We start from the raw sequence: 14,475 nt of genomic DNA on the forward strand, positions 1-14,475 counted from the left end.
ATAGATAGTCAAACTTTTTCCTGGTATTTTGTGTTACCTTACTTGGCAACTAAATAATTCTGTATATCTTCCTTTTTTTAAAAAAAGGCATAAAGACTAACAAGATGTGCCAGCTAACCTGCTTCTTTCCAGCTTCATGTCAAAGAGAGGAAACAAACCAAAATGACAAAGGTACCACACCTTACATTTGCTTGGTCCCCTTTCTTGCAGGGCAAACCCTCACTTTCACCAAACAGAACCTACTCCAGGTAGAGGTGGGAAAGAGCACAGCTAAGCTCGTTTACATCTGTTTCCTGACACAGCTACTCTCACGTATTCCTTTGTGAGCTCATGCGAATGGCTGGCGGGTAGTGGGTTTAACACCTTCAGTCATGCAAACATCTTACAGGCGTGACTTAGGAGATTCCATGAGTGAATAGGGCCTACTCCCGCCCCAGGAGACCAGGCTCTCCTCGCACTGTATCCTTGCCTCTGCAGCATTCTGGCCGCCTCACTGGACCTGGGCTCGCCCTGGAGGGAGAAAATGTCCTGCCGCACAGAGCAGTCGTGGCTCCCAAGTGCTTTGAGGAGCCATTACAACTCCAAACATTTAAAGGAAACAACCAATACGTAAAGAAGGGATTAGTAACACTCCATCAATTCCTTCAATCCCTTTCAAAGATTATATAGCCACAAAAACATGAGCCATCCGGGAGTCTAAGACGCGCTGCAGACAGGGCTGCCTCTACTGTCCACGGCTACAGCACGTGTGCCCGTGACAATCAGGGCACGGCCTGTCAGCTTCTCAAGCTGTTTTTTTTTTTTTTTTTTTTTTTTTTTTGAGAGATAGAGTGAGACCAGAGGAGGTGGGGGGAGAAGGGGGAAGAAGAGACAGAGAGAGAGAAAGAAGAAGGGACAGAGAGAGAATCTCAAGCAGGTTCCACGTTCAGCACAGAGACCAATGGCCCTGGGGTCATGACCTGAGCCAGAATCAAGAATCAGATGCTCAACCAACTGAGCCACCCCAAGCTTCATCTATTAACCCCTCAATCTATGAATCTCATTTCTCTGCAGCACATCCCCAGTTAAAAAAAAATGTGTCAAGCTTCCCTTTCTTGCTGTGTATTATGACAACAGTAACCATACTGAATATATTTTCTCAAATGACACTGGACCCACCCTGAGAACACAGACCTGGTCTCACCTCCATCTGCCCTACCATCCACCTGTGGAAATCACTTTAAAGGCAACCAAATCAGAAAGGAAGAAGTAAAACAATCACTATTTGCAGATGGCACAACACTGTATGTAGAATACACTAAAAATAAATGAATTCCATAAAGGTGTACAATACAAAACATACAAAATCTGTTATATTTCTATACTAATAGGAAGCTATCAGAAGGAGAAATTTTTAACAGCCCCATTTACAATTACATCAAAAAGAATAAAATACTCAGGAGTAAATTTAACCACAGAGGTGAAAGACCTGTATTCTGAAACACAGATGAAAAAAAACTGAAGATGACACAAATACCCCTTGCTCACAGATCAGAATTACTAGAGTTGAAATGTCCATGCCTATCCAGAGCAATCTACAGATTCAATGCAATACCCATCAAAAATACCAGGGCATTTTTACAGAAGTAACATAAAAAAATCCTAAAAATATATGGAACCTCCAAAGACACTAAATAGCCACAGTAATCGGGAGGAAGAACAAAGCTGGAGGCATCATGCTTCCTGGTGTCAGACTATCTTCCTAAAGCTGGAGTAATCAAAACAGCATGATAAATGGCATGAAAACAGACACACACATCAACAGACCAGGAGAAACACCCTGGAAATAAACCCAGGCTAACATGTTCAATTAATCCATGACAAAGGAGGCAAGAATACAAAATGGGGAAAAAAACAGTCTCTTCAACAAATGGTGCTGGAAAACTGGGCACCCACATGCAAAAGAATGAAACTGGACCACTTTCTTACACCATACACAAAAATACATTTACAATGGATTAAGGACTTAAATGGAAGGTCTAAAATGATAAAATTCCCAGAAGAAAACACAAACAGTAAACTCTCTGACATTGGTCTTAGCAATATTTTTTGCACCTGTATCCTTCAGGCAAGGGCAACAAAAGGCAAAAATAAATACATGGGCTCACATCAAACTGAAACACTTCTGCACAGTGAAGGAAATAAAATGAAAGGGCAGTCTAATAAATGGGAAAAGATATTTATAAGTCATATCCAGTAAGGGGTAATATCCGAGATACATAAAGAACTTACACGGTATCAAAAAAACTAAATAGCCCAACTTTAAAAATGGGAAATGGACTTTAGTAAACATTTTCCCAAAGGCATACAGTTGCTCAACTCACTCATCATCAGAGGAATACAAATCAAAATCAGGTATCACCACACACCTGTGGGACGGCTAGTATCAAAAAGACAACAAACGAGTGCTGACAGTGCAACAGTGAGGCACCGTTGGTGGGAATGCAAACTGGTGCAGCCACTGCGGACCACAGTGCGGAGGTTCCTCAAAAAGTTAAAAATTGAACTATCGTAAGGAATTCCTACTTCTGGGTATTTATGTGAAGATCAAAAACACCAATCTGAAGAGGTATCTGCACCCCACGTTCACTGCGTTATTTACAACAGCCAAGATAGGGAAGCAGCCCAAGTGTCCACAGACAGATAAATGGAAGATGTGGGGCATTTACACACATACACACATACAGGAATGTTACTCAGCCTTAAAAAAGGAATGAAAGCTCGGCCACTTCTGAAACATGGATGGATCTAGAGAATATAATTCTGAATGAAATAAGTCAGAGACAAGTCCGTATGATTTCACCTCTGTGGGGAATTTAAACAAAGCAAATTAGAAAGAGACTCACAAGTACAGAGAACAAATGTAGCAGGATGGGCAGAAGTTGGGGGCAGAAAAGGGGGCAGAAATAGGTGAAGAGGATTAAGAGGTAGAAACGTCCAGTTATAAAATAATAAATAATTGTGGGGATGTCGTGTACAGCATAGGGAATATAGTCGTTAATAATGTGATAACTTTCGATGGTGACTACACTTACAACATGGGGATCAGCTCATGATGTGTAAAAACATCAAATACACCCAAAGCTAATAGGATATCCAATGGCAATCACACCTCAACAAAAGTATCACTCTAAAGAGTCACGAGTATTGGTGAGCAATTCTCTTTTTCAAAGAAAAGGGAGAGTGCTGAGACACCACGAGGCGTCTACAGCAGTTTGTTGGCACAAGGAGATTAGGGGGGAGGTATGGCAGTTAAACTTGGTCACGCGTGGTGGGTGCAGCTGGACGACGACTGCTCTTAACAGAGCTACCATTGTCCACGTTCCAATGCGCTTTCCACACACAGTACCTTCGGGAGACACATCCAGATAAATTCATGACTCACTGGAGCACGACCAAGGATGAACACAAGCCAGTATTCTAACCCCTGTATCCCGTGAATGCAGGATTTTAGCCTTAAGCCAACACAACTCAAAGTGTGTAAGATTTACAAAAAGTACACAGGTTCACTGAGACTCAAAGAAACCACAGCAGAACTATTTTCCTGCTCCCATCTTTGGGCACAGAGAGTCTTATAAAGTTCGGTACTAAAATTTAAAAAGTCCAAAATCCTGGGAGGAAAAAAAAGGTGTGTATGGATGCAATCCTGTATGTGTCTGTGTCTGTATATATGTGCATCTGTGTGTGTCTGCATACATATGTGCCTACCTGTGTGTGCATCTGTGTGTACGTGTGCATCCGTGTGTGCATTATGTGCTTGTGTGTATCTGCAAATGTCTGTGTGCATGCGCATGCCCGTGTGTGCATGTCTGTGAACTTGTGTCCTTGCATGTATGTGCATGTGTGTTCACGTCTCTATGTGCACATATGTACGTGTATGCATGTGTATACATGTCTGTGCCTGCCTGTGTGTGCATGTGTCTGTGTATGCATGTGTGTGTGCCTGCATGTGTGCGCATGCCTGTGTACATTTAAATTGAAGTGTTCAGAGAAAGCGATTCTCTCTGGATCATGTGTATTTACCAACGTCTTGGCATTTTGTAGGCACAGACAGCTAATAAAGTATAGCAACCATTTTTAAAATCCTCTAATGAAACAAATTACTAACTCAGTGTCATGGAAAAACCAGGCTGGCTGACACTTTGGCTGCAGCAGGAGCTGGTAACTCCATAAGGAAAGAAGAGAAAACTGAAAATTTTAATTTACACTTTGGAATGTCTCATTAACCCAGCCCTGTAACAATTACTGTGTAAAGCATGCAGCACTGGGGTGCATGGTGTGTTGGGACATGAGGAGAGAAGCACCTCGACTCCCAACTGCTGTGCCACACACTCCCCACATGCACTCGCCCCGAGGCAGGATGGGGGAGCAACAACTCGGCCACAACAGGCTCAGTTCACCAAGCCCTGGGCAGAACAACAGACACGTTTAAACACACACACTATTTAAAAACACACTTCTGAAGGCATCACGTGACAGAGTCAATTCAAACACGGTCACAGTAAGTTCTGGACAACCAGTTGTGACAGGTCCACCAGAGTCCACACTTCTCAATATGAGGACTTTTCTGATCTCTGGTGTCAAATTCCAGTTATGACAACTTGTGTCCTCAAGGGGGAAAGTGACACACACATTGGTCGTTACAAAGTGGTAAGTGGTGAGACCAGGAAAAGAACACAAGTGGAGAAAAGGAAGATGCGTCAACAGGAACTAAATATAAAAATATTTAAAAGGCCCACAAAATGAGATAAGCCAAGACAAGAAACAGAAGAGAGACCGGAGAGATACAGACAAGGAAAAGCTACTGTGGACCAGGAAAGGGAACCGAGAAAGATCATGGCTCTACTTCCTACTCAGTTCAGGAAGCCTCATCTCTGAGCTCTGGGTTCTTCTCCTGGCAAAGACTCAACAGGAGGTCCACGAAGCTGCCACGGCAGAAACAGAAAACACGCAAACAGGGACTCCTCCGAGCAGAAGCAAACCTCGTCTCCTCACCCAACCCTAAGGACTGCCACAGTTGAGGCAGCAGAGAACCACGCGGTGCCTTCGTGGTCTTCAGTTTAATGGAACCATCCACAGAGCCTTCAATCCTCCCTCTACTTGGAGACGGACCAGACCCAAACCCGCTCGCTCTTCTTGCTGCGCAGCTGGACTCTGGTCCCAGCTTCTTCCAGGGTCAGAGGTGTCAGGCGTGTCAGAGGCATGCCAGCTGTGGCTGAGACCAGTCCGCTACATCAGACAGGTGGTGACGCCATGACAGCTGACGCACTGGCCCATCCTGTCCCTCCCCACAATGCCTGAACGTAGAGACTGCCAGGAAGGTGGCGGGTGCACCCACGGCCGCCAGCACCTGTCCCAAAGGCCACCTGCTGGCCAAGAACTCCACATGAGTTGGAGTTAGGCCACTAAAATCTTGAGACTTGTTGTAACAGCTAGAATTATGAAGATTAATCCAAAAACCAATTATCTTTTTTAACTGGACCCTGATTATGTGAGATTGCTTTAGACACCCGTGGACTTGAGATCCAAACACACCTGAGCATGAGCACCTTACAGCCAACAAGCTGGGGCCCTGGACGCCACTGCCTTCCCTCCCTAATGGGTCCTGTACACACAATAAGCACTGCAGCTTGTGAACACTTGCTGTATGCTGTTTTCTTTGATCCTTACAACAATCCCACTGGCACCTGTCAGGGCTCAGTATGGGAGAGATCTGGGGCTCAAGGCGGAAAATTACATTAACTGCTTGGTGGGGGCCACAGGGTTCGAATCCAGCCCGTCTGATAGCAAACGCCATGCTCTCAGCCTGTGACATTAAGCTTTCCCCTGAAGTGCCTGATCACCCCGAAATCTTCTGTGTTTCAGTCATTTGCAAAGGAAAGGAACACCAAACCAAGGAAATACATAAACTGGGGGGAAAACGGGGTGTTACCAAATTTTAATACACTAAAGGCTACGATGGTGAAAAAGTCGCCGCCACATACGCGCTACCAAAGCTTTCAACAGCATTTTAAATGCGTTACTCTGTCTCCCCAGCCACACTGTGCAGAAGGCAGTGCTAACAGCCCTGCGGCACAGATGAGAGGACTGAAGCCCAGAAAGGTTAGGAGTGGAATCTCACTCGCCAGCGCTTCCGCAGAGTAAACCCTCAACACGTGCAGGACAAATGAACACAACGTGGATGTTGCTAATGATTAACGGAAACCCCCGCCGAGCTCACCGATGACGAACCCATCAGGGCTCCCGCCGGTGAGGGGGACGGAGGCCCAACAACACGGACCGGCCCGTAACCACACGACAGCGTGGGGTTCAGCGTGAGGCTCCGCCTGCCCAGAGCTCTCGGCTCCGTGCAGGCGCAGAGGGGACGCCCACTTGGCGTCTGAGCTGCACCCGCAAGACACGGCCCGTAAAAGAGCAGGCGCAACGGTCTAAAATTCACAGCCGCTGCTAGAACGCCTCCGTCCGCCCCCGGGAGGAAGCCGCCCTCAAGCGTGGGTGCAAAGCTCAGTACGCACCGCGTCCCGCCCCACGCCGTCCCCGACCCGGGCGAGCCCTCACGTGGGCCAGCGTCCCGCTCAGAGGTCCCGCGAACTCTCCTGCCGGCGTACACCCAGCCCCACCTCTACTGCGCAAACTCAGCCTCTCACAACGTGCCCTGGCAACGCCCAGAGGAGCCCCCCCCCGCCCCGGGGTCGGCGGGCTCGGGACGCACACCCGGAGCCCTCTTGTCGACGGGTAGGGGACCACGCCACTCTCCGGCCGCTCCCTGCGCCCTACCCTCCCCGCAAACTCACCACCGGGGCTCCCCAAGGGCATACCCACGTCCTCAGCAGTGACAACGGAGGTGTCCGCGCCTCCGGTACCGCCCCGGCCCGCCCCCAGCTCTCAGTGGCCGGGAGCACTCACCGGGAAGACGATGTTCCCGAGTTCTCTTCGGCGCCGGCCCGCCGGCCCTGGAACCGCACTGCCGGCCGAACACCGCCCTCCTTCCGAGGAGCCGTCGCCGCGGGGCTGCATGGACCCCGGGGGCACAGACACCCTGCGGGGGGGGGGGGTGGGGGGGCGCCCACGCCGTCCCTCGTGGGTCCGGGACCCCTGGAGCTCGGGGCTGCTGCGGGCGCGGGGCGACGCCCCCTGTCGGCCGGCTGCGCAGGTACCGCGTGAGAGCCAGTGAGCGCGGCGCGGTCTGTGCCCAGGGCCCTCCGCGCGTCCACCCGCGCCACAGCCCCTCTGCAGAGGGGGGCTCTGCAAAGGCGACCCCCCCCCAACAACGCCACACGACCGAGGAGACGCAGGCGGCTCACCCCGCCCCATCCCCCGCGGAGACCCCGGGCGGCGGGCGCTCAAGAGCGGGTTTGGGCTGCAAACCCGCGGTAAAGGGCGGGCGGCCCCAGCCCTGCGGGGAACGAGGAAGCCCAGGCCCGACGGGACGTCCCCAGGAGGGCGCCGGCCCCCGGTCTACCTCCCCCCACCCACCGCGCCGGGGTGGGCGTGAGCGCGCGTCACAGGGACCCCAGAGCTCCTGACCCGTTCCCCTCAGAGCTGCCGAAGGCGCCACGAGGAAGACACGCGGTGGCAACCGGCACGTCACGTGCTGTCCCGGACAAGCTTCGGGGGCGGGAAACCGTCCCCGGGGACGACGAGAAAATCACCGACAGCGCTGACTTTACCGACAAAGTGTTCGTCTGCTGGCTGTGAAGGACGCACCACCCCCTCGCGTCAGGGATACACCTCCCTGCTCACGTAACAGACCTGCCCGAGGAGTGGTGGACGCGTCCTGCTCGCAGGACGGACGGAGGCGCTCGGAGAGTGAGGGCGGCGCCCCGCTCGCGGGACGGACGCGCCCAGAGACTGACGACGCGCCCGCCTCGCGTGGGGCGTCCGCCAGGGGCAGGAAGTGTGGGGTCCGCGGGAAGCCGGTAGCGCAATCACAAGGAGCTGTTCTACGGTTTGGTATGGAGATTCACTTCATTGGAAAACGAAGCCATTCCCATGAAAACTTTGCCTTAGAAGCATAAAGGACTTCAATTTCTCCAGAAAGGTAACACGGCAGGAAATAGACGATGCGTCAGCTGCGTCTGCTGCTCGAGGCCCCGGAATCGCTGGGAAACCACCCCCCCCCCCCCCCCCCCCCCCCGGCCTGGACCACCGTTGACACCGCAGGCAGGTCGGGCAATGCGGGGCCGCGCGGGCAGCACAGACGACGTCAGGGCGACGGTTCCGGCCTCCTGCTGCCCCGGCCGGGACACGCACAGCCCGTCCGCCTGCCCCAAATCACAAGCCCCACGGACTGACAGAAACCGTCCGCCGGGGGCACCTGGGCCTGCGGTCGCCGCCAGCACGGACACTGGAGCAGCCCCATTAGCTCGCTGGGTCTGGGGCTCCCGCGTCCTCTTCCTGAGCAGCACCGCGGGCCCGCAGACGCTCCCTCCCTTGTGTCTGGGGCTCAGGCTCACACCCCGGGACCCCGCCGCCGTGCGTGCGTGCAGCTCCCGCAGCCACAGGAGGCCTGGCCGGGTGTGCTGGCTCCCCGACAGCCCAGCTCAAGGCGAGCACGCTCACGCAGTCCCATGGAGGCTACCGAGTGACGCGCAGACAACGACGCGGGAAGGGCCGCCCCGCGGGTACCCCCACCGAGCAAGTCGGCTGCCAGGCCCGGTGCCTCCAAGCGGCACAGCACCGCCGGCCGCGCCTGCAGGCTCCAGCTTAGTGCACGAGCTGCCACAAGTTCTCACTTCAGATCTCCAGACTGCCTGGCTGCGCACGATGGCACAGGAATGCGACTGTGTGGCCGTAGCCATCACTCTCAGTGTTACCTCGGCCTCCTTCGGAACCTCACGTCTTCAGGGCTTTTGTGGAAGCTCACCCCCTTCAAAGTGCCACCTGTTCCTCCACAGAGCGTCCAAGATCGGAGCCTCCACACCCAGCCCCTCCTGTCTGATCCAGAAACGGAGTCAGTGTGTCCAGGCGTTGGGGGCCACAGTGGGGTCCCTGCAGTCCTGCGCCCCAGACCCCAAATCTCCATCCACGATGATTGCAACTCAAGGTCATCTGTCCGACCAACAGTCTGTGCAACACTTTGTGCCTGGGGTTTTAGCAAAGAAATCGGAGACAGCCTCATCTTGGCCCCAACTGTCCCAGCAGAGACCACGAGACTGGCCCCTCAGACTCCAGCCTCACGGGAAGGTGGTGCCAACCTGAAGTCACCAGCTCTACCCACAGGGTCACAGGCTGCCTGGACTGCTGTGGGCAGCATTTCGTGTTCGCTACCCACACTCCCAGGACTCGACCACAGAATCGGCCCCGCATACTTGGGCATGCAGCTCAGGGAAGCCTTCGTGACCTCCAGCCTCAGTTTCCCCATCGGCAAGCTGTCCATTCGCTGCCAGCTGAGGCTCCCAAGTATAAATGGGCTACATTTTAAAGAAACAGTGAAAAGGAACTGAAAGCAAATTTTTCTGCCAACTACATTCCTTTCGCCTCCCCTTCCCAAGCCCACAAGGGCTGCCACACGCCTCTGCCTGTCACGCTGCCATCCGCCACATCTTTCTGTCCTCCCGTTCCTCCTTCGAGACTCTCCTGGCTGGCTCACTGCCCTGACCCGGCCATACACGCTGTCATTCTAAAACGGAAAGCACTCTTTTTCTGTTTCTGGGAATATCTGAAGGGGTTCCACCTTCTCCCCAAACCCCTCGGCGCCTGCCAACTACACCGTCCCTCGCACATGGTGGGCTGGCCAGGCATCAGGGTCCCAGCCCTGCACCCGTGTCCCCAGCTCCCTGCCACTGCCTTCCTGGGCATCAATCCCCTAATGAATAAAGGAGGAGGAGGAGGAGCCCAGGGCACTGCAGGATTGAAGGGGCACCACACACATCACTGCTCAGAGCATGTGCTGCTCTCGTGACAGCTCTTATGTGGGGCTGCTGTCAGGGCCCGTGTCTCCAGCTCCCCCAGCGCCTCGCAGCCCATCGCAGAAAGTCCCTGTGGGGACAGGGCCCGGCAGAGGGCCAGACCATTGTCCTTATGTCCTCAGGGGGCAAGACCTCTGGCAAATGAATGGTAGATGGTGACATGATGCCCCATCGTGAGATTAATCTTAAAATAGCATTTGTTCTGGCCAATAGGATGAGAAAACGCTGCAGGCATTTTGTTGCTATCTGATTTCTAACACGTCCAGGAAGAGATGCACGTACCCCCACCCAACTTACATCACTTGGCCTCCAACACCCGCAGGGCCTCGGATTTCAGATGCCTGATTCTGCAGCGCTCCCTCCAGGACCACAGTCTCCACAGCACATACCGCCAGGAAGAGCAGAGCAACCAGGAGGTGGGCCCGGAACAGTAGACTCCAAGCCCCCACAGCACGCACAGAGACACTCAGAGCCACCGTCACACAGGTGGGCAGAGGAGGAGATCCCCACCACGTCTCATCCCTGCTGGCCTGGGTGCCCCTTCTGCGCTCCCCTCACTGCAGTCTCTCCCGGCTGGAAGTCCGACAACCTGCCCCCCACACCCTGAACCAGCTCGTGCAAGGGATTCCTGTGAAAATCCACGCTTGATGAACAGGGGAAAGGCAGCTTAGGGGATTTCTTGGCAAGGATGTCAATGAGGCGTGACCAAAAAAGTAGGAGTCATTTCCAAAGAGGGCAAATGACCTCTGGTGTGGGCCCAGCTGTCCAGCCCCCAGACCGCCACAAAGGGCTCCATGACCTGCCCCTGCCCCACCTGCTTCAGTGATCTCTTCTCCTCTGGCTCCCTGTCAACCGTCCCGCAGACACTGACTAACCAAGAGGAAGAGAGGGAAGACTCGGGACTGCCCTCTCAAGCACCTAGCATCACCTTCACACACGCTAACATCTCAGACTCAGCTGTGGACAACCTTGTCCTACAAACAAGAAAACCTATGTTCACAGACACTAAGGCACTGCTCCAAGGTCAACAGGTAAAAGTCCACACTCCCGTCACACGGTCTGCCCATGCCACGATGGCTCCTGACATGGAATGCAGGACGGTGCCCACCATCCACCAACATGTAACGACGCACAACTCAGCTCCTAATGGTAGAAACTCAGCCAGACTTGAACTCTGGGGACCACATGCAATCAGCTCCGAGAGGATCTCCCTTGTGCTCAGAAATCTGGGTGACAGGCACACACTGCTGCACACCCTCATTCAAGTGGAGACCCCCCCCCCCCCCCTGGCCAGTGCCCCACTCATACCTCCCTGGATTTCCTGCTAGGGCCTGCAGGGGTTGGGGTCCCAGACCCTCCTCTCCAGCTTGCTCTCCAGAAGCAGGTGCTCCAGGGAAGTGGTATGTTCCCCCAGCCTGCCCTTCCCACCACCTGCCCCACACCACACTCCACTGCTGGGGACAGAACACTGTTCACACACTCATCTGCAAAGTCACAGATGTAGGCTGTTCTCTGGGGCTCACACAACCAGACAAGACAGAGCTACACGAGATGGACAGCTAGTTAGTTCAAGTGCCATTTATTATGTACCAACTGGATGCCATCACTGTGTTAAGAGCTACCAGTCTTGAGGTGACAGAACAGGAATCCAGGCTTCCCTGCAGATCTCCTTCACAGTGGACATGGTTCCCAGAAACAGTAAGACTGGGACAGTTCACTGCTAAGGAGTCAGACTGGCCTCTTAGTGGCCATCAGCACGCATAACAGATCACCAGCTTAATGAACAAGCAGTAATTGGAGATCAGGGGCCCTGAAGCCAGGCATAGAAGGAGGAAGCTGGGGTGTACCACAAAGATCAGGGGCAGGAGCGTTCCTTACATAGGAGCATCTGGACAGTGGTGGGCAGATGTGAACCTGGACTCCAGCAAACCCCACACCTGTAGTCCACACCTAAAGATCAGCTCAGAAACAGAGACGCTCCAGCCCGTGCCTGGGACAGGTCCTCCATGGCATTTCATCATCCTCCGCTGGGTGTCCGGATGCTTCCCAGGTTCTTGCTTTCATAGCAACAAGACGAGAAGGTGATCGCCAGTGTGACATGTCTTAGCCCAGCGGTAAGGAACAGGGGACTGAGCACAAGTTTGCTATGTATCAGACAAATGAAAAGCCAGGTTACCATTTTAGCGCTCAGCAGCAGAGCTATCTACTATGTATATTTATCTGTACCAATTATTATCTTTAGAACGTTAAGGATGACTAATATTTACTGAATTCTTACCTAGCTTCCAAGCACTACACCAGGACTTTGTGCATGACCTCAACCAGTAGCAGCAAATCTGTGAAGGAAGTTACATGTGATCATCCCTAATTTGGAGACCAGGAAAGTGGGGTTTGAAGGGCTAAGTGAGAAAGCCAGACTGTATACCACATCTGTCACCTCTGAGACCCTTGCTCCCACCTTTTTTGTTTTGCTTTTAAAAATCATTATTGTGCTCCAACTTTTTTTCATGAACTTCCTATTTACCCTGAATATACGCATACTCGCTAAGTAATACAGGTGCACCAGCACATGCCAGTTAACCGTGACCTTTCCCTCTTCCAGATGTTCCTGGTCTGCTCTCTGATCCTGCCTGCCAGGCTTCGAGACACAGCAGCACTGAAACCAGCACAAACAAGCAGTGGCTGGTATTTTAAACAGGACTGCCAGTTCAACAGTACAGATAAATTGGACAAAAACTCTTTCATTGAAACACAGACTGAAGTCCAAAAGGACAAGGAGAAAACCCCAGTGAAAGAGCAAGAGTACAAATGATAGTGGACTGTTTCAGATGCCCCACGAGCCAGCAGGTTTGAAGGCAGCATTATTACCTGTCTGCTCTGGGGCTGCTGATCAAACCTGTGGCATAGATCATTGGTAACTCAATCAACCCGATGTGGACATTCTGATCATTCTAATATGGCAGCACAGAATGACCAGGATTAGTCACACTGGGGCACAAAACACACCCTCTTTCCATTCCTGTGTTCTTTACACCTCCTTCCTCAAAACCCAGTGTTTCCTCCTAGACAAGAGGCATAACACGGCCAAATTCACTGTGATCCTGTAGACATTCTCAACATCAACGTGCTCTGAGCTAGCAACCTAATGTGCATTGAAATCTTTATTGCTGCTCTCAACACAAACGTTGGTGCACAGCTGCCTCTGGAACGCAGCACCTCATGACCAAGGGCATCCTGCCCCGAGTGTCCCTACAGTCTCCAGTGCACAGCCCTTTGGGGGGGCTGTCATCCAACCTGCCATCAGGGGCAGCGAAGAGTGACAGCAGTCTAATCAAGAAGGAATGGTCAGGAGTGCCTGGAGCACAGGGTGCAGTACTGCCTATAAAGCGTTTTTATGTGTACACAAGAGTGTGCCCTGTGCAAACTTCTTAGTCACCAACTCTTCTGCTGAAGAAGTGCTTTAAGTGGCTTAGCTAAAATGAGGGGCTGGCAGACTGATCAGAGTTACACATGAGAAAAATTGTGCCCACCTTTCTTTTTCTTTTTTTTTTTTTTTTAGGAAAAAAATGTTACCAAACAACCTTAATCTTAGAATTCAATGTAAAATAAACAACAATTTTGTTTTCAGGCCAATGTGCTACTTACTGATCCTATTCGGGATCCTATTCAGATAAGTTAAAACAGGCAAAGCATGGCATTTACTTTGAAGAAACGAAACCAAACCCCTCTAATTTTCCCCATTTCCTAAAGACTGAGAACTGTGTAATCTTTACGGACGTGTGAAGGATGGATTCCGATGCCTGCCCAGCCTCCAGCAGGGAAGTTCTCTTCCATGACGCATCAGACCTCTCCCGGAGGTTGACCTGGTCAGGCAACAAGGTCACTCCACACAGCCAATGCCAACACACATGCCCGTCCTATTTACCACCTGTCCCACCAGACCTGACAGTCGGAATTTTGGATGCTTGTGCTTACTTGGGAGTATTTCCTCCAAGAATGGACCAATCAAGTTCCAATAGCATGTGATGACCCCTTGTCTGTAGCTAAGCAACCACAGTGGTGACACAAAGCACAGGGTTTTAATGTCTTTCTACACAAACTGAATACAATTTAATTTTTTCACATCCACGTGTTTAAGACTTCCCACCTGGTGGGCACACAAGTGCTAATTCCCAGAGAAACAAGCTGTTCAGGAATTTTAACATTTACCGTTATTATCACTATGAAGCAAGAATTATCCTTAAAAATGCATAATAATCTCATTCTCGCATTCACCAACTGATAGTCACACAGGAATGTTTCCTGTCGGGTTTCTGATCAGGAAAAAAAATGGATTGCTGGCAAAGAGATAAATATGTAAAACTATGCAAAATACCTCAAGAAAAGTTAAGAAATAACATAACCCAATTACTTCTTTAAAATGTTGTAAATGCAGGTGAATTTCAATAGTAATTTGTCTGTAATTAAAAGTATCACAAAAATCTTTCAAAATGTTGATACTCGAAGAATAACCATAAATGGATAT

General features: G+C 51.5%; 2 protein-coding genes and 1 long non-coding RNA gene across 6 annotated transcripts in view; 1 reads left to right on the plus strand and 2 right to left on the minus strand.

The window, feature by feature from the left end:
• Window positions 1-8,027, minus strand: part of DIP2C (disco interacting protein 2 homolog C) — a 223,975-nt gene extending 215,948 nt beyond the window's left edge. Inside the window, exons 1-2 of the mRNA XM_049624394.1 lie at window positions 8,007-8,027; window positions 6,946-7,078 (exon numbers count right to left, since the gene is read on the minus strand). Of these exons, the coding sequence (XP_049480351.1) occupies window positions 6,946-7,078; window positions 8,007-8,027 (154 nt within the window). The remainder of the gene's footprint in view (window positions 1-6,945; window positions 7,079-8,006) is intronic.
• LOC125919946 (uncharacterized) lies at window positions 7,194-13,583 on the plus strand. 4 transcript variants are annotated; one of them, XM_049626770.1, is made up of 2 exons: window positions 7,194-10,981; window positions 12,233-13,583. In XM_049626770.1, exon 1 carries the CDS (start codon window positions 8,215-8,217, stop codon window positions 9,238-9,240), a length of 1,026 nt encoding a protein of 341 aa, XP_049482727.1. In that variant the 5' UTR covers window positions 7,194-8,214; the 3' UTR covers window positions 9,241-10,981; window positions 12,233-13,583. The 4 variants fall into 4 exon arrangements, with proteins under 4 accessions (XP_049482727.1, XP_049482729.1, XP_049482728.1 ...); XM_049626772.1 differs by having other exon boundaries at window positions 12,553-13,583; XM_049626771.1 differs by having other exon boundaries at window positions 7,194-10,436.
• Window positions 11,514-14,475, minus strand: part of LOC125919952 (uncharacterized) — a 170,084-nt gene continuing 167,122 nt past the window's right edge. The window contains exons 2-3 of the long non-coding RNA XR_007456886.1: window positions 12,229-12,286; window positions 11,514-12,094 (exon numbers count right to left, since the gene is read on the minus strand). This is a non-coding gene — a long non-coding RNA (uncharacterized LOC125919952). The remainder of the gene's footprint in view (window positions 12,095-12,228; window positions 12,287-14,475) is intronic.

Source organism: Panthera uncia, chromosome B4 (genome assembly GCF_023721935.1).
Source record: "Panthera uncia isolate 11264 chromosome B4, Puncia_PCG_1.0, whole genome shotgun sequence".
In the NCBI taxonomy this organism is placed as follows: Eukaryota; Metazoa; Chordata; class Mammalia; order Carnivora; family Felidae; genus Panthera; species Panthera uncia.